Here is a 23,292-nt window from a genome sequence, read left to right as displayed (position 1 = left end):
CCAGGCTCCTCTGTCCGTGGACTTCTTCAGGCAAGAACACTAGAGTGGGTTGCCATGCCCTCCTCCAGGGGATCTTCCCACCTCAGGGATCGAACCCACATCTCTCCCATTGCAGGTGGATTCTTTACCGTCTGAGCCACCGGGGAAGCCGTGGTCCAGGGGAGGTACACAGTAAATGTTCCTTGACTTTACTTGACCTATACTTTTTCTTAACCTTTAATTTTGAACGAACTTCAGACTCACTTGAACTTTTACAAATGAAGACACTGCTGCCGCTGCTGCTGCTAAGTCGCTTCAGTCGTGTCTGATTCTGTGCGACCCCATAGACGGCAGCCCACCAGGCTCCCCTGTCCCTGGGATTGATTCTCCAGGCAAGAACACTGAAGTGGGTTGCCATTTCCTTCTCTAATGCATGAAAGTGGAAAGTGAAAGCGAAGTCGCTCAGTCGTGTCCGACTCTTAGCGACCCCATGGACTGTAGCCCACCAGGCTCCTCCATCCACGGGATTTTCCAGGCAAGAGTGCTGGAGTGGGCTGCCATCACCTTCTCCGGAAGACACTGATGAGGCAGCAACAAAACTTGTGTCACCTTGACGCCTGAAAGCTGCTGGAAGTACCCACCCCCCGACTTTGTCCTCCACAGCAAGCCTGGTCTGGCAGGTGGACCCTGGCTGGACCTCAGTGGAGCCTCGCTGCCTCAGAGCCTGGGGGAGGTTGGGCTGGCACCTGGTTAAGCACCTGGGAGGTGGTGGGGAAGTCCTTCTTACCGATCTGCCCATTGTAGCAGCCTGCCAGGAGCACGTGGGAATCTTTGGGGTTATACTCCAAGGTGACAAGAGGAGAAGACGGCTTTAGGGTAATTTCTGGCCTGTTGGGGTTTTCTATAAGGCAGAACAAAAATATATATATACTACCGGACCTGGAATGGAAAGGACAGAGTCAAACAATTCAACCCCTTGTCCAGGTCGGGGGCGGTGGGGCAAAGCTAGGAAGCCTCTCTCCAGGCTGCAACCTCTGGTCCTCGGTGACCAGCCTCTAGCCCTAGAGGCTCTTCTAGAGATGTTATTTTTGGGGAATCAAGTGTGTGTGTGTGACTGTCATTCTAATCCATTTCCCAGGTTGGTATAAAATGAGCTTTTGACCCTAAGGCTTTTACAAAACGCTAACTCTCCCGTGATGTGTGTGAACCAGTTGCCTTGTCTGTACAGCAGAGAGAATGATGGAGGGACAATAATGTCAGCCCACGGGGCAGCAGTAAGAGTTTGCTGAGCAGCTCAAAAGTGGGACGTGCTCAGCTCCATGCTCGGCACCCACACAGCTGCTTAGAGCTAATGTTCATTTTCACAATGACAGCGACGAGCGATGTCTGAGAGCGTGGAGCCCCCGTCACCTGCCACCTGCCAGGCTCTGCCTGTGCAGTGAGCCCCTTTGTCAACTGTGGTCCCTGCTCCTGGGTGGACACACTACCCTACTGGCCAGGAATTAGGGACAAGTGCCCGGACAGGTGGGACAGGGGGTCCCCTTCCCTCCCCCCGGGTCCCTTCTCAGTCTGCTGGGGACTCTCCGATACGCTTTTCAGGGACCCAGAGTTGGGACTCCAGGGGTCTGGTCTTGAATGCCCTGATTCAGGATCCAGAAATGAAGGGAGTTCCTGCTTCTGCTGTGGCTTCGCTTGACTGCACCTGAACCCAGGCAGGGACGGGACAAGACGCTGGCTTCCTCCAGGGCCCTGGGATCCCAGCGTGGGACCAGCCCCCCCGACAGGCCTGCTGCTTCCACCTCCCCCCAAGCGTTTGCTGGCCTCTGCCCGGCTCCCTCTCCTGCCCGGGTCCCTAGGCCCCTCTGCGCCTCACCCAGGTCCCAGATGTACGATTCGTTGCTCATGCCCTCGGGCGCCCGTTGAAAGTTCAAGCAAGAATACGCCACTGCCAACTTCCTGTTGCCATCGGGATGCCAGGAGACGTGTGTGGCTGGCCGCTTAATTTCCTGGGGGTCCCTTTAGAGGAGGGCGAGAGGGCAGAAGACCAGAGTGTCTGGCTCCCCAGACTTTCTATTTATATTTGCTCATTTTTTTTTTCTTAAAAGAATTCAAACATCTTTAAATATTCACTAGGAGAAATTTACTTTAAAAACAAAGCCTCCAGGACTCCCTTAATTGGAAAACTGATCTCACAACCACAAAGAAAAACTAATAAAAAAAGAGAGAATGGAAATAAAATTTTAAATTTCGATCTGATGTCTTCATTTGTTGAAAGTTCTGAGCCTGAGGCTTGATCTCTCATTAATATTAAACGATGAGGGAAGATGAAGAATCTGGTTCCTTGGTGTTTGCCCAGTTGAATCAAAAACTTCTGTCCACACAAAAGGCTGCATGCAGAGGTTTATAGCGGTGGTATTCGCTACGCCAAAACTTGGAACCAACGAAGATGCCCTTCAGTAGGTAAGTGGATAAACTGTGGTACATTCAATGTTGTTATCACTCAGTGTTAAAAAGAAATGAGCTATCAAGCCATGAAAAGACATGGTGGAAACTTAACACACACTGCTAAGAGAAAGAAACCGATCTGAAAAGGCTATATGCAGTGTGGTTTCAACTATATGACATTCTGGCAAAAGCAGAACCACGGAGCCAGTACAAAAATCAGTTGTTGCCAAGGGTTTAGAGGCAGGGAGGGATAAATAGGTAAAATACAGGGGATTAAATATATATATATTTTTGTTTATTTGGCTGCACTGGGTATAAGTTGTGGTACAGGGATCTAGTTCCCTGAGCGGGGACTGAACCTGGGCCCCATGCATTGGCAGTTTGGAGTCTTAGCCACTGGGCCACAGAGGATTTCTTTTTTTAATTGAAATGTGTTGATTCACAGTGTTGCATTAGTTTCAGATGTGCAGCAAACGAAATATATATATACACTTTTTTTTTTTTTCAGATTCATCTCCATTTAGGTTGTTACAAGATATTCAGGGGCTTCCTGGGTGGCTCAGTGATCAAGGACCCACCTGCTAACGTAGGAGACGAAGGAGACACGGGTTCAGTCCTGGGCCAGGAAAATCCCCTGGAGTAGGAAATGGCAGCCCACTCCAGTGTTCTTGCCTGAGAAATCCCATGGGCAGAGGAGCCTGGTGGGCTACAGTCATGGGGGTGCAAAGAGTCGGCCACAACTGAGTGCACGAGATACTGAATGTAATTCCCTGTGCCGTAAGCATGTCCTCGTTATTTATTTATTTCACATATAGTTGTGTATATCTATTAATCCCAAACTTCTGACTTATCCTTCCCCTTTTCCCTTTTGGTATCCATTTCTTTTTCCCTATGTCAACACGGGAGTTTTAGGGCAACGAAACTATTCTGTATATTGGCAGAGACCTGGGTTCAATCCCTGGGTCGGGAAGATCCCCTGGAGAAGGGAATGGCAACCCACTCCAGTATTCTTGCCTGGAGAATCCCATGGACGGAGGAGCCTGGTAGGTCACAGTCCACGGGGTCACAAAGAGTTGGACACGACTGAGCGACTTCATTCACTCACTCACTCACTCATGACACCAAGAGGGAACCCTAATGTGTGCTGTAGGCTGAGTGCATCCCCTCAAACCTCATGTGTTGAAGCCCAATCTCCAGTGTGCTGGTATCCACAAGTGGGGCCTTTGGGAGGTGATTAGGTTGTGAGGGTGGAGCCCCATGAATGGGATTAGTGCCCTTACAAAAGAGGGTCGAGAGAGACCCCTCACCCTGCCTTGTGAGTTCTCAGCAAGAATATGGCTGTTTCTGAATCATTAATAAAAATCGAGCAGTGAGAATTTTGAAACATCCAGTGGTTAGGACTTGGTGCTCTCTCCGCTGGGGGCCTGGGTTCAATCCCTGATCAGGGAACTAAGACCCCACAAGTTTCGAGCAGTCAAAAAAAAAAAAAAAAAGAAGAAGAAGAAAGAAAGAGAGTCCTCATAAGACACAGACTCTGACCTTGCTGGCACCCCAGGCTCAGACTTTCATCCTCCAGAGTGGTGAGGGATGCGTTTCAGTTGTTTGCAAGCCACCCAGGTGATGGTATTTTGAGATGGCAACCTGAGCAGACTAAGGACAGGGCGTAACGATGTCAGGCTGTGCTCTGACTGTGACAAAAGTCCCACCCACGGGGCGGGGGAGGCAGCAGATGCTGATGGGGTGAGAGGCCCTGTGGGTGGGGGAGGATGGGCGTGTGGGAGTTCTCTGTACTTTCTGATCAGTTTGGCTGGGGACTAAAACTGCTTGAGAGACTGCTTTAGGAAAGATCCAAAGTATTCTTCTTAACTTGTTGCAAGTAATAATTCTTTTCTTTCTTTGGGAAAAAAAAACAACTGCTCAAAAAAAATTAGCTCAGTTTGGTCGCTCAGATGGTAAAGCGTCTGCCTACAATGCGGGAGACCTGGGTTCGATCCCTGGGTTGGGAAGATCTCCTGGAGAAGGGAATGGCAACCCACTCCAGTACTCCTGCCTGGAAAATCCCACGGACAGAGGAGCCTGGTGGGCTACAGTCCACGGAGTTGCAAAGAGTTGGACATGACTGAGCGACTTCACTTTCAAAAAAACGAAAGGGGAGAGACAAAGTGTAAGAGTGAAAAAAGGATTAAGGACTTAATGGCCCCACATGTGGGCTCAGAGGGGGAAGGTGGGAGGAACTGAGAGAAGAGCTTTGACATATACACACCTTGACTACCATGTGTAAAGGAGCTGGCTGGTGGGAGCCTGCTGCACAGCACAGGGGGCTCGGTGATGACCTAGAGGGGTGGGACTGGCGGGGCACAGAGAGCTCCAGGAAGGAGGGGACCTGTGCAGACATATGGCTGATTCACTTCACTGTACAGCAGAAACTAACACAACACGGTGAAGCAATTATACTCCAAATGCTGAAAAATTAAGTTGAAAAAAAAAGACGTAATGGTCCCCAGCTGACACTTTGTCATGGAAGTCATCGGAAGAAATGAACAAAAGGCGGAAATGAAACACGTTTCCGGTCCTGTGACGCATCCACTTCACTCCTCCCTGGGGGCACGGCCAGAGCAGAAGCAGCACAGGTTGAGTCCCATCCTTGGCTGGGTCACCCGCCCACTGAGAGCCCTGAGTGCGTCTCCTCCCTGGGGCCAGTTTCCTCGTCTGTCAAACATGCAGGTTGGATGTGATGATTCCTAATGCATCAGCCCTCCCAGGTATCCATATGTAAGGTCAGATGCTGGCAGCAGAGAAGGTGGCCCCCGCCCCGCCCTGGCCCCTCTCTTGCATGCCCATTGCTAGAAGTCTGCGGTGCCCACCATGACTCAGCCCTGGATCAGAAGAGTCCTTGCTGGTCGTGCTTGGACTGGGTCAAACACTTTCCAGGTGGCAAAGTGAATTGCCTAGAGTTGGCATTTGATGCTAGTGGCTTCTGAAATCACAGGTTTTCTCTGCATATTCAAGAACACACACCTGCATGTATGTACATACGTATACATACATGCATATATACGAGCACGCACACACATATACATGGGTAGATTTGATTTTCTTTTTTGGCGCATAATGGCTTTTCAACGTTGTGTTAGTTTCTGCTGTATGATAAATTGATCGGCTACAGGTATACAAAGACCCCTTCCCTGTTGGACTTCCCTCCCACCCCTCGAGGCCATCACGGAGCACCGAGCCGAGCTTCCTGTGCTTTACACGTGATTGTGGACACACGCCAGTCCCAGTCTCCCGATTCAGCCACCCTCCCCTCCCCGCACTGTGTTCACAAGTCCGCTCTCGACATCTGCATCGCTACTCCTGCCCTGCAAAGAGGTTCATCTGTACCATTTTTCTAGATTCCACATACGTGTGTTAATATACGACATTTGAGTTTCTGATTTACTTCACTCCATATGACAGACTCCAGGTCCACCCACGTCTCTACAGAACGACCCTATTTCGCTCTTTTTAGTGGTTGGGTAATATCCATTGTGTATATGTACCACAGCTTCTTTATCCCTTCATCTGTCATTGGACATTTAGTTTGCTTTACCTAGGTGTATTTTAAACAAAAGGTAGTGCTTTCTACACCTGGTTCTGCGTCTTAATTTGGTTTGGTTTCACACAGCAATCTCGGAAACTCTTGCCTAAGGAGCTGCCTCACTCGTTCAGATGGCTGAGTGGTAGTCAGCGTGCGGGCACAGCAGAATTGCTGGAGCCAGATCTACTGATGGGCTTAGCGTGCCCCCAATCTTTGGCTAGCACACACCTTGCTGCAGCGAATATCCAGTGATCTCACACATGTGTCTATGGGCTAAGCTTCTGTCACACTGCTGTCCTTGGAGGTTATTCCAGGCAGACTCCCGAGTGCTTGGGACAAGGGTCTTGTTTGCTCACAGTGCAGCCAGATCACGGATGTCTGGTGCTTTGGACCTTCTCCACACAGTGTGAATCGACCACACGTGTACTCAGCTTTGCAAATTTGCTTTTCCTGAGACTGACTCTCTCCTCCCTTTCCACCCACCAGGCCTGCCTCCAAGGTAGGGACTGCTTATCTACTGGGCATTTTATCGCTCTGTCCCTTATTTAGCTCAGAGCACAGAGGGCATTATCCCCATGGCATGGAGTGATGGGTAAGGGGGTCCTCTTTGGAAGCACCCATCCACAGGAGTGACAGAGGTTGGCCAGGCACCTGCCTGGCTACAGAGGTACCTGAAAACATTGATGGTTTTAGCTGAGGGGGCCTCGTCTGTCACCTCCACCGCATCCTTGTCGTCAAAATACTCCTGGTAGATGTCGATGGCGTTATTCTGCTTGATACAGTGCTCCATGATCTGTGGGGGACACAGCGAGAGTCCTTAGTGGTAAAGGGAGGTCCTTGCAGCCTGACCAGGGCTGAGATGGAGTCTGGGAGGGATGAGAGACATCCCGCAGTCTTTTCCCATCCTTCCAGGCTACGAATTTTCAATGGGGGCAACATCTACCCCGCAAAAGGGTGGAAATTGGTTCCAACTGTTTTCAAATTGCTTCTTGGGGGTAAAATAATATCACTTTTTTTTTTTTTTTTTGTACAAAGCACAGACATACATTTTGTGGTGGTTGTTCAGTTGCTAAGTCGTGTCTGACTCTTTGCAACCCCATGGACTGCAGCAAGCCAGGTCTCCCAGGTATACATATAATATGTAAATATATAGTGCACCTTTGGTATTACATTTTCACCGGGGTGGGGGAATGTCTAAAAAGGTTTGTTGAGAGACAACAATGAGGAAAAAAGGTGAATAAGCACAGTTCCAGCCGAACAGAATTAGTAGCCACTCAGTGTTCTTGCCTGGAGAATCCCAGGGACGGGGGAGCCTGGAGGGCTAGGGTCACACAGAGTCGGACATGACTGAAGCGACTTAGCAGCAGCAGCAGCCCCTGTATATGGCATCCATCTCCTGTTTCCTCCATCCAGAAGGCCCTCCCCCATTATTCCAAATGTCCAACAAGGAAAAACCCAAGCTCAAGGGCCTCCTCCTCCAGGAAGGCTCCCCTGATACCTTCAGCAGGAAACCAACTCTCCCTCCTCACAATAGCAAAGCATTTCTCCTCTTACAGCCTTCCTTTCAGTGGGAGACTGTGTGGTACATGCGTGCTCAGTTGTGCCCCACTCTGAGACCCATGGACTGTAGCCCACCAGGCTCCCCTGCCCATGGGATTTTTTCAGGCAAGAACCCTGGAGGGGGTTGCCATTTCCTACTTCACGGGAATCTTCCTGACTCAGGGATTGAACCTGTATCTCTTGTGTCTCCTGCACTGGAGGTGGATTCTTTACCTGCTGACCTGCCTGGGGCTGCTGCTGCTGCTAAGTCGCTTCAGTCGTGTCCAACTCTGTGCGACCCCACAGACGGCAGCCCACCAGGCTCTGCTGTCCCTGGGATTCTCCAGGCAAGAACACTGGAGTGGGTTGCCATTGCCTTCTCCAATGCATGAAAGTGAAAAGTGGAAGTGAAGTTGCTCAGTAAGTGTCCGACTCTTCATGACCCCATAGACTGCAGCCTACCAGGCTCCTCCATCCATGGGATTTACCAGGCAAGAGTATTGGAGTGGGTTGCCATTGCCTTCTCTGAGCTGCCTGGGGAGCCCCTGTTAATACTGTGATATCTCTGTTTTTATCTTTGGCCTCCGGTGGCTCACAAACTCTTTAGGGTGCGATATACGTGAATTTCATTTTTGCAATCTCTACTGCACCTGGTAAAGGCTAGAAGCTCCATCCAATGTGCTGAATGAATGAATGAATGACCCCTATTGGCAGGTAGCTGCTGGCTAGGGTTCCTTGGGGGTCTCTTGGCCCAGAGGGTTCCCCACTTGCCCGATTCCTCCTAAAACCTGTTCAGTCCTTGGACTTCCCTGCCTTACCCGTGGGTCTGCTGTGTGGACCTGCCTACCTGCTCCCAGACGGAAGGTTCCATATGGTACCTGGTGTCCTGCCTCAAGGAGCTAGCTGCTGAGCCTGACACGCAGTTGGGGACGCAGTCATGGCTGAGACCCTGACGGAGCCGAAGGAAGCCTTACCGAGCCCAGCTGCATGACGGCGTTGATGTAGTTTTCGTCCTTCTCCACCTTCTTCCGGAAGCGGATAGTCTGCTCCAGCTCCAGGGGGTTCACATCCTTGGGCCAGCCGCCCTCGATGTGGTTAATCCCCCGGGTTTCCATCTCAAAGCGCTCTGTGTTGGCCTAAACAGAGAGTCACAGGTGAGAAGAGCCCAGCCCTGGTGGAAGCGTGTTTCTGCAAACCAGAGTCCCAGGGCTCCTGGGTCCCTGGGCTCTGAGTGTTCAGGGAGGGACTCGTGAGGTACCCTTGACCAGAGCCACAACGTCTTCGGGTGCCAGCAAGGAACTTTCTGGTCCTCGGGTGGTCGGTCACAGGCGGCCATGAACGTGCCAGCCTGGGGAGTTAGTAACAGCCACTTTGCAGCTGATGCCAGTGGCTGGGAGAAATCCAGTTCTGACCTGACCTCAACCCTAAAAACACAGAGGAGCCCACCCACCCATCTGTTCTGTGAGACCCCAAAGAACAAAGTGACTAATCCTACCATTTATAGCGAGACGGGAATCAAAACATAAAAACACTTGAGAGTTTGGATTTGCTTGGCTCATTCTCTGTTGCAGCGAGGATGGCACAGATGCAGTTTGTCCTTTAAACTTACCTCTCTGCCTCCTTTTCAGTCCCCTCACCCCGCATCTTTTCAACTGTGATAAAATACACATGTGCTTCCCTGGCGGCTCAGATGGTAAAGAATCCGCCTGGCAGTGCAGGAGATGCAGGACAGCCAGGTTCGATCCCTGGGTCAGGAAGATCCCCTGGAGGAGGGAATGGCTACCCCACTCCAGAGTTCTTGCTTGGAGAAGTCCATGGACGGAGGAGCCTGGCGGGCCACAGTCCCTGGGGTCACAGAGTCAGACACGACTGAGCAACTAACACCTTCACTCAATACACATAACATCCCTTCTACTGTTTGGGGACCTGCCTGGTGGCCCAGTGGCTAAGACTGCACAGTCCCAATGCAGGCAGGGGGCCTGGGTTCAACCCCTGGTCAGCAAACTAGATCCTGCATGCCACAACTAAGACCCGGTGCAGCCAAATTAATACACAAATATTTTTTAAAATAAAATCTACCATGAAGTGAGGTGAGGTGAAGTCGCTCAGTCGTGTCTGACTCTTTGCAACCCCATGGACTATAGCCTACCAGGCTCCTCTGTCCGTGGGATTTTCCAGGCAAGAGTACTGGAGTGGGTTGCCATTGCCTTCTCCAGAGGATCTTCCCCATCCAGGGATGGAACCCGGGTCTCCCGCAGTGTAGGCAGACAGGTTACCGTCTAAGCCACCAGGGAAAATCTACCATTCTTACCATTAAAAAAAAAATGCTCAAGTTAGTGGCATTAAGAACATTCACGATGCTGTGCAATCCTGAGCACTATCTAGTTCCGGAACTTTCTTAATACCCCAAATGGAGACTCCACACTCATTGAGCTCTCGCTCCCACTTCCTTTATAAGCCATTTCTCACTAAAGCTAGAAGTCTCAACAGGGCGGAGTCACTGGCTTTGGAGACCCCAGTGTGGCATGGAATTCATGGCTGTCGTCTTGTTTTGGAAGTTCCCATGAACAAGACTGCTCTGGCCCCAGTGAGAGCAGCTCACCCTGGGGAAGCAGGAAAGTCAATGTGTTTGAACTGGAAGTTACTGGAAAAACTCATAATGTGTTTTGGCCAAATCAGTGTGATTTTCATGCCGCTGATTTAGGAATATGACAACAGGGTTATCCCCTCAGTCTAATCTTCTCCCGGCAGTTGTTGACATAATCAGGAGCTGATCACCTGCTTCGGACAGACCAGGAGAAATCTGGGGTTTTGAACAGCAACATGACCCTCGGTTCTCTTATCTTAGAGGCACCTCTGACGGGAACTTTCTATGGGACTGTTTCTTTTTCACAAGCTGGGAGGTGTGAATCCCTGGCCCCCTCAATGCCTCTCCCAGCTGTTGTTGTTCACTCACTCAGTCGTGTCTGACTCTTTGAAACTCCATGGACTGCAGCGTGCCAGGCCTCCCTGTCTGTCACCATCTCCCGGAGTTTGCCCAAGTTCACCTTCACTGCATCAGTGATGCCGTCCAGCCATCTCATCCTCTGACGCCTTGTTCTCCTGCCCTCAGTCTATCCCAGCATCAGGGACTTTTCCAGTGAGTTGTCTGTCTGTATCAGATGACCAAAATACTGGAGCTTCAGCTTTAGCATCAGTCCTTAGAGTGAATATTCAGGGTTGGTCTCCCTTAAGATTGACTGGTTTGATCTCCTTGCTGTCCAAGGGACTTTCAGGAGTCTTCTCCAGCACCACAGTTCAAAAGCTGCACCAAATGCCTAAAACAATTCTAGCAAGAGTCTTAGAGGAGAGGCCAGAGAGAGGAGCTCTTGATCTGCATTCGCCTGGCCCAGGGGATGGTTGGTACTGGGGCTTGTCCTGACCCTGGGCACCAAGCTGATGCCCTCACACATCCAGCATCCACACTGGTCCACTAACCGGCTTCCCATGGGAATGGAGTCACGCAGTCCCACTTACCAGCCCCGACCCACAACCCTGCCAGACCACACCTCCACTGGCCCGGCCCTTGGCTCAGGGACCCACCTCATGTTCCGACATGCTGGTGGAGCACTGGATGCCCGTGTCCACCGGGTTCCGCTCTACAAACTGCTCGGCCAGCTCGGGGCTGGGCGGGATGTCGATGTTCAGCTCTGCCTGGCGGTCGGAGAAGTTGCATTGCTTCCCAAACTCACTGCGTTTCTTCAAGTATACGTACACAATCTCCATGGTGCCGGCTGCTGCAGGGAGGGGGAGGGGTATGTGGTGAGGGCCCCCAGCTGGCTACCTCTTGGTCTCCAGGAGCCCCACCACTGCGGGCAGCTCTGTTTCCTCTCTGGTTGTGGGGGGAAAGCTCCTAAGGGATTTGTCCAGATGCTGAGCTGCATTTGAAAACATAATCTATGGAGCGATGACTACAGGCTAAGCGTTATCTTGCTTGGTTCTTACAGTTGCCCTCTAAAGTGGACAGTGAGATCACCAATCCACTTTGGAGGAACCTGATATTCACAGGTACCCAGAATGCCTTGCCCAGGACTACAGAGCCAACAAGTGTTGCCGCTGGTCTACCTGACTCCAAAGCTCTAACTCACCAAATGATACAGTTTTTGCTGAGCTAATATGATTATCCAGAGGCAAGGAAGAAATATTGATGGTGATTATGTTGAACTAAATTCCCTGCCACACACTGGACCTGACAATGATTTCACTTACTTTGTCAGAAAACATTTGTTAAAACCATGAAGTGACTTCCTTGGTGGACCAGTGGTTAAGACTTCGCCTTCCAGTGCAGGGGGTGTGGGTTTGATACCTGGTTGGGGAGCTAAGATCCCACAGGTCAAAAACCCAAAACATAAAACAAGCAATAGTGTAACACATTCAATAAAGACTTTAAAAATGGTCCACATTGAAAAAAAAAAACCTGAATAGTCAAGACAGAGTGATATGCTGACATAAGGACAAACACTTAGATCAATGGAACGGAACTGAGAGCTCAGAAATAAACCTTTATATCTATGGTCAATTGATTTTCAGTGAAGGTGCTAAGAACACAATGGGGAGAGGATGGTCTTTTAAACAAATGGTGCTGGGGACGCTGTACATTCACAGGCAAAAGAATGACCCCAGGTTCATACCTCACTCCATACAAAACGATGACTCAAAATGGATCACAGCAGGGCGTGCAGGTTCAATCCCTGATCTGAGATCCCACAGCCAAAACAAACAAAAGAAAATACAGTAGTAATTCTCAACCTTGGCTACACACTTAGAAACACCTGGAAGGCTCTGGAAAAAAAACCCACGATGCTCGGGTTGAACTGCAGACTAATTAAATCATAATCTCTCAGCATGCAGCCAAGGATGAGAACCACCTATTTAAAGTGAGGGCTCTTAATCTCACAGCCAACATTCCTCAAATCTGGACTGTCCCTTCAAAACATAGAGATGCCCAGCCCCGCTCCTGTAAACACTGATCTACATGTCTGAGACGAGGTTTAGACATTTGTACGGTCACTCCAGATGACTATTAAGACCAGATATGTGTCTGTCCTTCTTCTCCCAACTCCAGGGCTTCAAGGAACCAGACGGGTGGGTCCAGGCTGCTGTCCCCCAAGATTTAGGGCCAAGAGTTCTGCAGCAGCCTAGAGGCATGTGCCTGGGTGGCCTCAGGCCCTGGAGCAGCTGGGACAGGGGTGAGGGCGATAAGGTTAGAGTTAACTACTAGGCCACTTTGCATCCACACGCATTGTTTGTTGGAGGCGGTACTACCCTCCCAACCACCTACTTCTCCGCCCCAGTGCAGCTCATCCTGCATCAGACTTGCAGGGAGCAGTATTTTTCGCTCTTTCTTGTGGTTTGGAAACTTTTCTACCCAGGAAGGGTAGGAGCAATGGCTTGGAGAACAGAGGATGGGGACAGAAGCACAAATGACAGCAGGTTGCCCGAAGGGTTTATTTTTCATGGACAAGAGAGAGCCTCGTGGAAAAGGGTGCACATCCAGTGAGCATCGCCCTGGCCGCCAGCACATCGCTGAACCACAGCAGGGATGCACCTGCGCCCCTGCCCCTCCACCTCCCAACGCTCGCCCCCAAGGACTGCAGACTCTGGTAACTACAGGCTGCTTATCCCTCCCTCTGTTAAGAGAGAACTGCCACGAGACGGCTGGCTCCTAGGGGACACAAGGGGTCTTAAGAGCACGAGGAAAGCCTAGGAAGTCAAAAATAGCCTCTTTAGCCCAGATCATATTTTTAACAGCTTTGCTTTCCTTCTTGGTGCTTCCCAAGGCCAAGCCAGGAGCGAGAACAGAGGCATTGTTTTCTATCTGGAGGCAGACAGAGGGGACATTTAAAGGCTGGCTGGGTGATGGGAAGACAGCTCATTCAAGGACCCAGAGCGGGCTCTTTCTCACAAGCTGGTGGAGCATGAAGATGAATGGTGAGGTCAGAGGTGGGATGGGGGTGGTCTCAGGAGGTCTCTCTCTGCCCTGGGGAGACAAGTCTCACAGGCTGGGCTGCACCAAGCAGCGCCTAAGTAAGACTGTCTGCAAAGGGGGCTTCCAGGGGAGGCCGAAGCCGCCTCGCTGCCCTCTGGGACTTTGGGGGAGGAGATGCCACCCGTGGGAACCTCAGCCCCACAAGCATCTCAAACACAAGACACATGGAATTAGAGACATGCTGATCTGAATGCCAAATATGCAACCGCCTCCGACATCCTGGGGCAGTCAGATCAGAACCTTCACCAAACATAAAACCAAGACTCGGCTTGTGCAATGATAATGAGCGAAGTGATTCCTGGAAAGAACCTCCTTTGGCTTCAGAGAGAGAGATGAGGGACTGGTGGGGGGTGGCTGAGAAGGTCCGTGGAGAAGCTTCACGGGCGGCCACCTTCCCCCACCACTGGACTCCCTGGTGTCACAAAGGTGACTAGGCCTCTCCTTCGTCTTGTCCCTGGGGTAGGCTCCAGCCTTTGTGCTGGACAAAGGACTGTAGGCAGAGGGACTTCCAGCCCTCTTTCTTCTGTCTATGCACCTTCTGGAACTTGCAGTCATAAGGCACTCATTTGCCTTCAAAAGTGGCTGATCTCCCTGGGAATTCCTTCCTCTGCTCCACACTGGGGTCAACCTGGGATGAGCTTCAAGAGGTGGAGGATGAAGACAGCCAGAGGTGGAAGGAGGTCCCCAGACCCAGGGGGGTGATGTGGGCCGGTGCTTCCCTGCTCTGCCCACTACAGCACTGTCCCCTTGAGCCAAGACTATGGTCTTTTTTTTTTTTTTTTTGATGTGGTGTTAATAGTCATTGGGCTTCCCTAGAGACTCAGTGGTAAAGAATCCACGTGCCAATGCAAGGGACGTGGGTTTGACCCCTGGGTGAGGAAGATCCCCTGGAGAAGGAAAAGGCAACTCCAGTATTCTTGCCTGGAAAATCTCATGGACAGAGGAGTATGGCAGGCTACAGTCCATGGGGTCACAAAAGAGTCAAACACAATTTAGTGACTAAACAACCACAACAACGAATATTCATTAATAATGACAGTCCATGAGAGTAATGGGTCCTAATTAGAAGACTGTGGTCTTCTATTCACTTCCATCCCCAGTGCCTGGCACAGGAGTGCCCCCTCCTCCCTTGGTCACATGCTGAACTTGCGATGTGACCCCAATCCGCCAGGACGCTCCCCTAGAGGTCTCTCCCCTACTCTTTCTCTTCTGACGTGAAAAAGTCCAGCAAGCTAAGGATGTAGAGGGAAACACTGGGTCTGAAAGCTGGGAGAAGAACGCACTTGGGTGGTTCAAGAGATACATTAACTGTGAACTTGTTGCAGGAAGAAGGAACTAACCCTGCCTGTGACCTTCAGCAGATACCCTCAGGGCATCCTCCGGGGTTGAGGAATAGGTGAAATGCTGCAGAGGACCACCCCTGCAGAGGGGCTCAGTAACTCTAACGCCCTTCCCTCCATTCTTACCTCTCCTCTTCACCGGGCCGGGCCGCCCACCACCCCAGCCCCAGGCTGTATTTTCGATCCCGGGGGCTGTAAACCCTTTAGGTCTCCCATCCCCCCACCAGGAGACGGATCGCGTCAGGACCGGACTGGCCGCAAACGGTGCAGGAGGCAGGGTGTTTGGAACTTGCTGGGTCCTGGGACTCCGGGAACATCGAGGGCAGCGAGGACTGATGGGCGGGGGACCCTAGGAGCGCTGGTCCCCGGGTTCCATCATCCAGAGCTAGCCCGGAAGGACGCCCCACGAGGAGCTTCTCGCACTAGAGGTGTTTCTCACCCTCTGGGGCTCCCTTTCACTCCCCAGTCTTCTCTTCAGCCGCGGACATCCTCCGCGCGGCCGCCCCTTAACCTCGGTCGGTTCCTGCTGCCGCTGGGGAAGCCCCCGAGTCGCGAAGCTGGCTCCAGCGCTTCTCAAACGGCTACGGAGTTTACTCGTTGCCTAGCAACCCTGGCCAGGCCCGGGACGCGAGGCTGCGCGGCGCGGAAGGAAACCTGGAGCACGTGACGCTTCCATCCAGTTAAGCCACGTCTCCGGTCTCTCCTAAATTAGTCAAGTACCGGTAACGATAAACGTATGTAGGATCTCTGCCAAGGCGCTTATCCAAGTCCACAAATATGCATTTGGCAAGATTCTCAGAAAATGCAAAATGTACTACTCAGCGCTCCTCGGAGTCCTGAGTCCTGGGTGAGGCTGTGTTATGGATTTGCTCATGATCCAGAAGATAGATTCCACCCCTTCCTTCAGTTTCCTTGTCTGCTAAATGGGAATTAGGACCCCCAGCTTCCTCTCTGTTACCACAGCCCCTGCACATTGAATAGTAAGCTCAAGTCTGAACCACTCGACCAGGAAGGAGACTCCTATAAGGTAAGGGCTGGGTGTTTCCACAGCTTAGCTCTTGGTTGCCGATGAATGAACGAATAAAATGAAATTTCTCCTTAGTTAAGACAACGAGGTGAAACAATGTAAACTAAAAGAACCCGATGTGGGGCTAGAAAACATGGGTTTGAATCCCAGCCAGATGGTTCAGATGGTAAAGAATCTGCCTACAATGCAGGAGACTTGGATTCCATCCCTGTGACAGGAAGATCCCTGAAGGGAATGGCAAACCACTCCTGTATTCTTGCCTGGAAAATTCCATGGACAGAGGAGTCTGGTGGGCTACGATCCATGGTGTCGCAAAGAGGCGGACACAACTGAGTGACTTTCACTCACTCACTTGACTGTTCACTAACCGAGTGACGTTAAGCAAGTTTCCTTCCTTCTCTGACTCCTGCTTAGTCGCACGCACGTGTGTGTGTTAGCTGCTTGGTCGTGTCCGACTCTTTGGGATCCCATGGACTGTAGCCCGCCAGTCTCCTCTGTCCGTCCAGGCAAGAATATTGGGGTGGGTTGCTGTGCCCTCCTCCAGGGGATCTTCCTGTCCCAGGGATGGAACCCAGGTCTTCTGCATTGCAGGCCAATTCTTTACCGTGTGTCACCAGAGAAGCCCCGCTTAGTTGCTTAGTCATCTCCGACTCTGCGACTCCAGGTACTGTAGCCCCCCAGGCTCCTCTGTCCTTGGGATTCTCCAGGCAAGAATAGCGGAGTGGGTAGCCATTCCCTTCTCCACGTGATCTTCCAGACCCAGGGTCTCCTGCATTGCAGGTGGCTTCTTTACCGTCTGAGCCACCAGACTCGACAATCCTCATTGGCCTAGGGAGGGGGCAGCTGCAGAACTCGGGATAACTAGGAGGACCAGCTGAGCTGACGCGGCAGTGTGCCCAGGCTGGAGCTGACCACAGAGCCTGCTCCGGAGGCCACCTCTGTGCCTCCCACGGCCGGGGATCTAACTTGGCTGTTGGAGATCGGGACCTGGGCAGACCATGTGTCATACAAGAAGTGGGATTTGGGGGTGGAATGGAGCCTTGACAAATGGTTATGAGCTGCAGGGGGGAAGGAGAGGGGGTCCCTGCTGGGGGCCAGTGAGAGACGAGTTTACAGAAGTCAGCTGGAGCTAGTTTGTGGGGATCTGAGAGGCACTGTAGGCTCCTGGCCAGGTTCTGGGGATTCTGTGAAAGGACAGGAGGAAAGCAAACATCCCTCCCTCAGGAGCTCCAACTTCTCCGTAAATGTGTTTCACTACTGCGTGGCCCCTTGAGATGGTGCTTTGCCCAACGGCACCAACAAAAGGCAAGCCCATGGTGACCGCTGCCATCAGCTGCCCCCTGGACTCCCGAAACCAGTTTCTCTGAGCCGAGGAGTCGCTCCGAGTGATGGGAGCTGGGCGCAGGAGCGTCTGAAAGCCCCGCTGAACCGGCTTTGTGTGGTCAGAGGCGACTCAGACACAAAGCGTCCAGAAGTGGGTCGGCTCCACCCTGGGGCACTGGCTGGTTGGGGCTATGATCACAGATTCACTCTTCACCCCTCCCCCAGCTCTGGAACTCTGAGGCTCCCTGCACACACAGAGGTGAGGGGGAGTGGGCGGAGAGAAATAGAAAAGTTGAGGGGAAAACTGCAGCCTCTCTTCCCGTATCTGCGATGACTTATTACAGGCTTCTCACCCACTCTCACTCGGAAAGCCTGCTTGCTGCCAACCCCCAGTGGGCAGCTCCGCTCACTGGAAAGACAGGCAGCACCCATGGGCGGGTCCATCTCCGTCACTCTGGGAAGCCAGCAAGAGCCTATAATTAGAAGGAAGCACAAGGGTCCCGTTTTAAAAAACTGCAGCATCTTCCAGATCTCCACTCAGTCACAGTAGATCTGGCCGCTTTGTATTTTTGTTAAATGACCCAGTGACTTTAATCACCATCCAGATTCTTAATTATTTGGGTGTGTCGCATCCTTTTTGTGGCAGGTGGGATCTTCAGTTGCAGTATATGGGATCTAGTTCCCTGACCAGGGATCGAACACAGGCCCCCTGCATCGGGGGCTGGGAGTCTTAGCCACTGGGCCACCAGTGAAGTCCCGGCAACTGAAGTTCTCTGCTGAGAGCAGCCCCTGGCCCTGGCCGTCCCCAAGGCCAGTCCACAGTCCACTGCAATGTGGTCCCGCCAACCTCTTTATCCAGTGTTTCATCGTGAAAAAGTACACATAAAATCTACCACTTTAACTATTTTTAACTGCTCTGTTCAGTGGTGCTAAGAACCTTCATCCTGTTATACAACCATCACCACCATCTATCCCAGAGCTCTTTTCATTTTGCAAATCAAAACTCTATTCCCGTTAAACAAAATAAGGCCCTACTCCCCTCTCCCCGAATTCCTGGCAAGCACAATCCTACTTTCTGTGTCTATGATTTTGACTACTTTAAGTACCTTGTAGAAGTGGAATCATGGGGCTTCCCAGGTGGTGCTAGTGGTAAAGAACCCATCTGCCAACGCAGGAGACGAAGAGATGCTGGTTCGATCCCTGGGTTGGGAAGATCCTCTGGAGGAGGGCATGGCAACCTACTCTTGTAGTCTTGCCTGGAGGGTCTTGACTGGAGGATCCCGTGGACAGAGGAGCCTGGCGGGCTATGGCCCATGAGGTCGCAGAGAAAGATGAGACTGAAGCGACTGAGCAGCGGCAGAAGTGGGATCACAGTTTTCCTTTTTTTTGTGACTTACTTGGCAGAATGTTCTCTAGGTTCATTCATGCTGCAGCAGGTGTCAGGCTTTCCTTCCTTTTTAAAGACCGTGTAATATCCCACTGTGGACACAGCACATTTTACTTACCCATTCTTCTATTATTCATCTATTATCTAAGGTTGCTTCCACTTTTTCCTATTGTAACTAACCATGCTATAAACATGGGGGCACAGGTATTGAGACCATTCTTTCAGTTCTTTTGGGAAGTGGATTTGCTGAATCATACAGCAATTCTATTTATTTAACAGAATTTATTAATTTTTAATTTTTTTTAAGAACCTCCATACTGTTATCCAGTGGTCAGGTATGGATGTGAGAGTTGGACTGTGAAGAAAGCTGAGCACCGAAGAATTGATACTTTTGAACTGTGGAGTTGGAGAAGACTCTTGAGTCCCTTGGACTGCAAGGAGATCCAACCAGTCCATCCTAAAGGAGATCAGTCCTGGGTGTTTTTTGGAAGGACTGATGCTGAAGCTGAAACTCCAATACTCTGGCCACCTCATGCAAAGAGTTGACTCATTGGAAAAGACTCTGATGCTGGGAGGGATTGGGGGCAGGAGGAGAAGGGGACAACAGAGGATGAGATGGCTGGATGGCATCACCGACTCGATGGACATGAGTTTGGGTAAACTCCAGGAGTTGGTGATGGACAGGGAGGCCTGGCATGCTGCGATTCATGGGGTCGCGAAGAGTCGGACATGACTGAGCGACTGAACTGAATACTGTTATCCGAAGCAGCCGCACCATCCCTTATTTCCACAAGGGTGCACAACTCCGTCAGCTGCTCCAGAGGAATCAGCATAAACGACAGCCTCAGGCGGGGTGCCCTCCCAGGCTGGCTTGGGTGTTCACCGGACACGAGACACTACAAGGAAGGACTGAAGGGCTCCATGTGTGTGGGAGCCCGGGTGCAGGCAGGCAACCTGTGCAGCGGGAAAGTTTCGGAAGAGGATGCAGCAAGGACCTGCCGCCCAGCTGGGAGAGGTGGCCCGCCCTGTGACCCCGCCGCAAGCCCGTGTCACTGCCCAGAGGGGCCCACCTGGGCTGTGAGTTACACGTGCACCTACTGCCCCAAGTCGTTTCTCTGTACATCTCTGGCTTTTTTATTTACAAAATGACTCGGGACAGTTACTGGCACTTTGGCGGTTACTCAATAAATGCCACTTGTTATCAGCAACCCTAAAAGCAATCACCTCCAAGGGAAGCTTTGGAGACTCAGGCAGAAAGGAGGCCTGACTTTGATTCTGAAGAGCAGCGAGGTGAGGCCCTGTCTCTCTTTATTTAGTTTTCTGTTCTGTTGTCTTTCAACAGCCCTGTCTTTAAATCCTCAACACCGAAACCCGCTCTGATCCCCTCCCCGAGTATAACCCAGCCAGCAGGTGCCATCAGTTACCTTCATCATTCCCGAAGCCCAGGAAGTTGGACACAGCGTGCATTTTAGTACCAGTGGTTTATTTCTTCCCCAGGCGAGGGCGCACCAGTATTAAGCAGAGGTGTGCCCACTTGGCTCCTCCAGGACCACCCAAGGGATTCTAGTTTAGTTTACATGCATTAAAAACAACTCTAGTGGCCAACAAGGAAAGTTAAGAAGCACCACCTTGACGTTGCAGAGTTCCTGTCTGCACGCGACACGGCCTCACGAAGGTGGGGTCATAGTACACGTATGTACAGGGGAATGAGGGAGACAGAGTCCCGGCGGTCCGGTGGTCCTGCAGTCGGGGAGGCTTGGCTGGGGCCTGAGAACCAATCTGCTGTTCAGCCTTTTGACCAGAAGCGGTGCCCCGGTCCACAGCCACGCTACCCCGCGCCCCTGCTTCGGTGTGGGAGGCCTTGTGCTCTTTGTCGGCAGGAGGTTGGAAGCGCCAAAGATGCTAATGCTGGATCCTCAGCGGAGAGGGTGGTGGGTCATCACTTCCTCCTGGTCCCCAGGCTCCTCCCTCACCCAACAGGCACCGGTGGGGGGTGGGGACAGGATGGAGGGAGAGGTAGGGAAGATGCCCGTCTGTGCATCAGGACACCATTTTGCTAAAACCTTTAGGACCTACTTGGAGACAGATGTAGGGAGAGCTGAGGTGGCCGTGCAGCCGGTCTCCGGGACCAGACTGCTCACGTTCAGACTTCCCTCCCAGAGACTTTATTCTCTCAAGATGCGTCCGTCCAGGTGGGATGAACACATATCCCCACCAACCAGCATCTAGGGACAGGGTGTCTCACTGACCTCTGTTCTGGTCGACAAATCGGGTGGGAGGGATCAGCCCCACATCTGCTGTAAAAACTGGCTTGTGGGATGAGTTTCAGTTCTTTGGATAATCAAGAATCTTTAGAACACTGGCAAGAAAGAGAGTCGCTTTTTCAAAGTGTCTGTGAATACCTGAGACCGCCCTTACCGCCATGAGCAAACTCACAGCGGAGATTCTGGAATGGAGGTGAGGTGACAGAAGGTTGCAGAGAAGACAGGTCCACCACTGCCGCCTGGAAGCCCACCAGGCTGTGAGGCCCTGAAGCTCCTGGCCTCATAGGCAGAACCTGCCAAGGCCTTCCCTCCATGGCCCGGGAAGAGTCCACTGGGGCCCAGGAGGCTGAGTTGGACAGTGTCTGGTCTCATCAGGGATGTCACCTTAAAAAGGATCTCCTGATCAGCCCATCAGCCTACCTGTGGGTAAATGGTACCCATCTGAGCAGCCAGGAGGGGAGAGGTGACCTCGAGAATGGTCACCTGAGCTCCCTGCTGTGTCTGCAGGAGGCAGAGTCCCAGCAAGGGGTCCCTCGAGCCTGACCCAGCCCCTCGTCACTGCCCTTCCCCACCTGGCGAGGTGGGAAGTCAGGGGCGAACTGAGCCAGGCTCCTAGCTTAGGGATGGCCAAGCACCTGGGGGCATTTCCGGTGTGGAGAGGGAGTCAGCGGAGGAAGAGGGCTGGTCCAGCTCATGGGGCTTGTCTGCTCAGGAATGTCAGCCAACCCCGGGCTGACTCTCCTTGAATCTCCAGTCACTCCCTGGCACCAGCTGGAGCCTTCTGATCCTGCAGTCTCTATATATGCCTTTGGTTTCTGTTAAAGAAACACACTTGCATTTGCCTTAGTTAAAAACCAAAACGGAGCAAGGAGGCAGGAACTCCGGAAAGCATGTTAGCCTGGAAACTCATTGCCGTAGTGCCGCAGGTGTTCATCTGCCACGGACAGGTAGGTGGCCCGCATGCTGGGCGAGTACTGTGGGAGAAAGGGAAGGAGGCAGTCAGGACAGAGTCACATGTCGCCCGTCACACCGGACACCGTGCCAGCAGAAGCGCCAGCTCTTCTGTGGGTGCTGGGCTGGCCACGGTAGCTGGGCACTGAGTTTCAACATCAAGGCCTTGTGGGGGTTATTGGAGGACAGTAGGGGTGGCCTGGGCAGGCTTCATGTCTGCTGATGCTTCCGACCCTGGGGCCATCAGGACATCTGCTTCCCAAACTCAAGATGCACATCCGACCAGCCTCTCTAATGCACCTGTGCGCTAAGGAGCCCGCTGAGCGAGCAGGCTGACGGCACAGGCCCACTGACTCCAGGTTCAAATCCCAGCCGTGCACCTTACTCATCCTATGACCTTGGAGGAGGTTCTCCAATTGCTCCAGCCTCAGTCTCCCCATCTGCACAATGGACCTAAGAGGACTCATCTCTTACATCAAAAGGATGGATTAATATAAAGCCGGAAGATCCTTAACCCAGGGCTTCTCAAACCTGGCTGTGCGTTAGAGACACTGCAGGGGTGGAGTTGGGGAGGGGTCTAAAAACATCCGGATGCCCAGGCCGTACCCACCAGTAGTTTTTTAATGAGATAAAATACACATAAAATAAAGCCTTTTGGGACTTCCCTGGGGGTCTGGTGATTAAGAATCCACCAGCCAATGCAGGGAACAGGGGTTTGATCCCTGGTCTGGGAAGATCCCACATGCCACGGAACAACCAAGCCTGTGCGCCCTAGGGACGGTACTCCACAGTAAGAGAAGCTACCGCAATGAGAGGCCCACACACCACAACGGAGAGTAGCCCCCCCAACCCCCCGCCCGCCGCTGCAACTAGAGGAAAGTCTGCACCCAGCAGCACAGGCCCAGCGTGGCCGTAAGTGAATGAATGAATAAGCTTTCTAAAAGTGCCACCTAATATTTTTATAATAAGTTATTTCCAGTGCAGCTAAGTCAGAGAAACAAAGTTTGCGTGTTCGTAGCAGATGTTAGCCAGCTACAGCCAAGGATGTGGCTTCTTATGTTACCGCGTGTCCCATCAAACGCACGACCTGAGAGTCTGCATGTCTGACAAGTTCCAGGTGCTGCTGGTCTGCGGACTCTGAGGAGCAATGATCCACAGGACCCTGACTGTCCTCTGGCCCCAGGGGTTCAGGTCTGAACCACTCACACCAGAGCTGGACAAAGGCTTCCAGCTGGGCGGGGGGTGGGGGCCCAAGACTCCTTAACCCCTTAACATTGATTGAGTCTCAATTCTGCTCTCCCAGGGACACCTAGAGGCACTTTTAGCTGTTCTTCAGTTGTTAAGTCCTGTCCCGCTCTTTTTGACCCTATGGACTGCAGCACACCAGGATCCCTAGACTTCACCATCTCCTGAACTTTGCTCAAATTCATCT

General features: G+C 52.0%; 2 protein-coding genes across 5 annotated transcripts in view; both read right to left on the bottom strand.

The window, feature by feature from the left end:
- The window catches only part of DNAI2 (dynein axonemal intermediate chain 2), a 31,972-nt gene extending 16,480 nt beyond the window's left edge, over positions 1-15,492 (bottom strand). For 3 of the 4 annotated variants that reach the window (XM_040244346.1, XM_040244348.1, XM_040244349.1), the window contains exons 1-6: positions 15,348-15,492; positions 11,123-11,316; positions 8,515-8,676; positions 6,673-6,794; positions 1,853-1,995; positions 767-880 (exon numbers count right to left, since the gene is read on the bottom strand). In XM_040244346.1, the coding sequence (XP_040100280.1) occupies positions 767-880; positions 1,853-1,995; positions 6,673-6,794; positions 8,515-8,676; positions 11,123-11,305 (724 nt within the window). In that variant the 5' untranslated portion in view covers positions 11,306-11,316; positions 15,348-15,492. The remainder of the gene's footprint in view (positions 1-766; positions 881-1,852; positions 1,996-6,672; positions 6,795-8,514; positions 8,677-11,122; positions 11,317-15,347) is intronic. The other variant, XM_040244347.1, reaches the window with a different exon arrangement.
- Positions 15,493-20,111: 4,619 nt separating this feature from the next.
- TTYH2 (tweety family member 2) overlaps positions 20,112-23,292 on the bottom strand; it is a 35,224-nt gene continuing 32,043 nt past the window's right edge. Inside the window, exon 14 of the mRNA XM_040244350.1 lies at positions 20,112-21,883. Within this exon, the coding sequence (XP_040100284.1) occupies positions 21,803-21,883 (81 nt within the window). The 3' untranslated portion in view covers positions 20,112-21,802. The remainder of the gene's footprint in view (positions 21,884-23,292) is intronic.

This window comes from Oryx dammah, unplaced genomic scaffold (genome assembly GCF_014754425.2).
Source record: "Oryx dammah isolate SB20612 unplaced genomic scaffold, SCBI_Odam_1.1 HiC_scaffold_8, whole genome shotgun sequence".
Classification (NCBI taxonomy): Eukaryota; Metazoa; Chordata; class Mammalia; order Artiodactyla; family Bovidae; genus Oryx; species Oryx dammah.
This window is presented reverse-complemented; position numbering and strand designations above follow the sequence as displayed.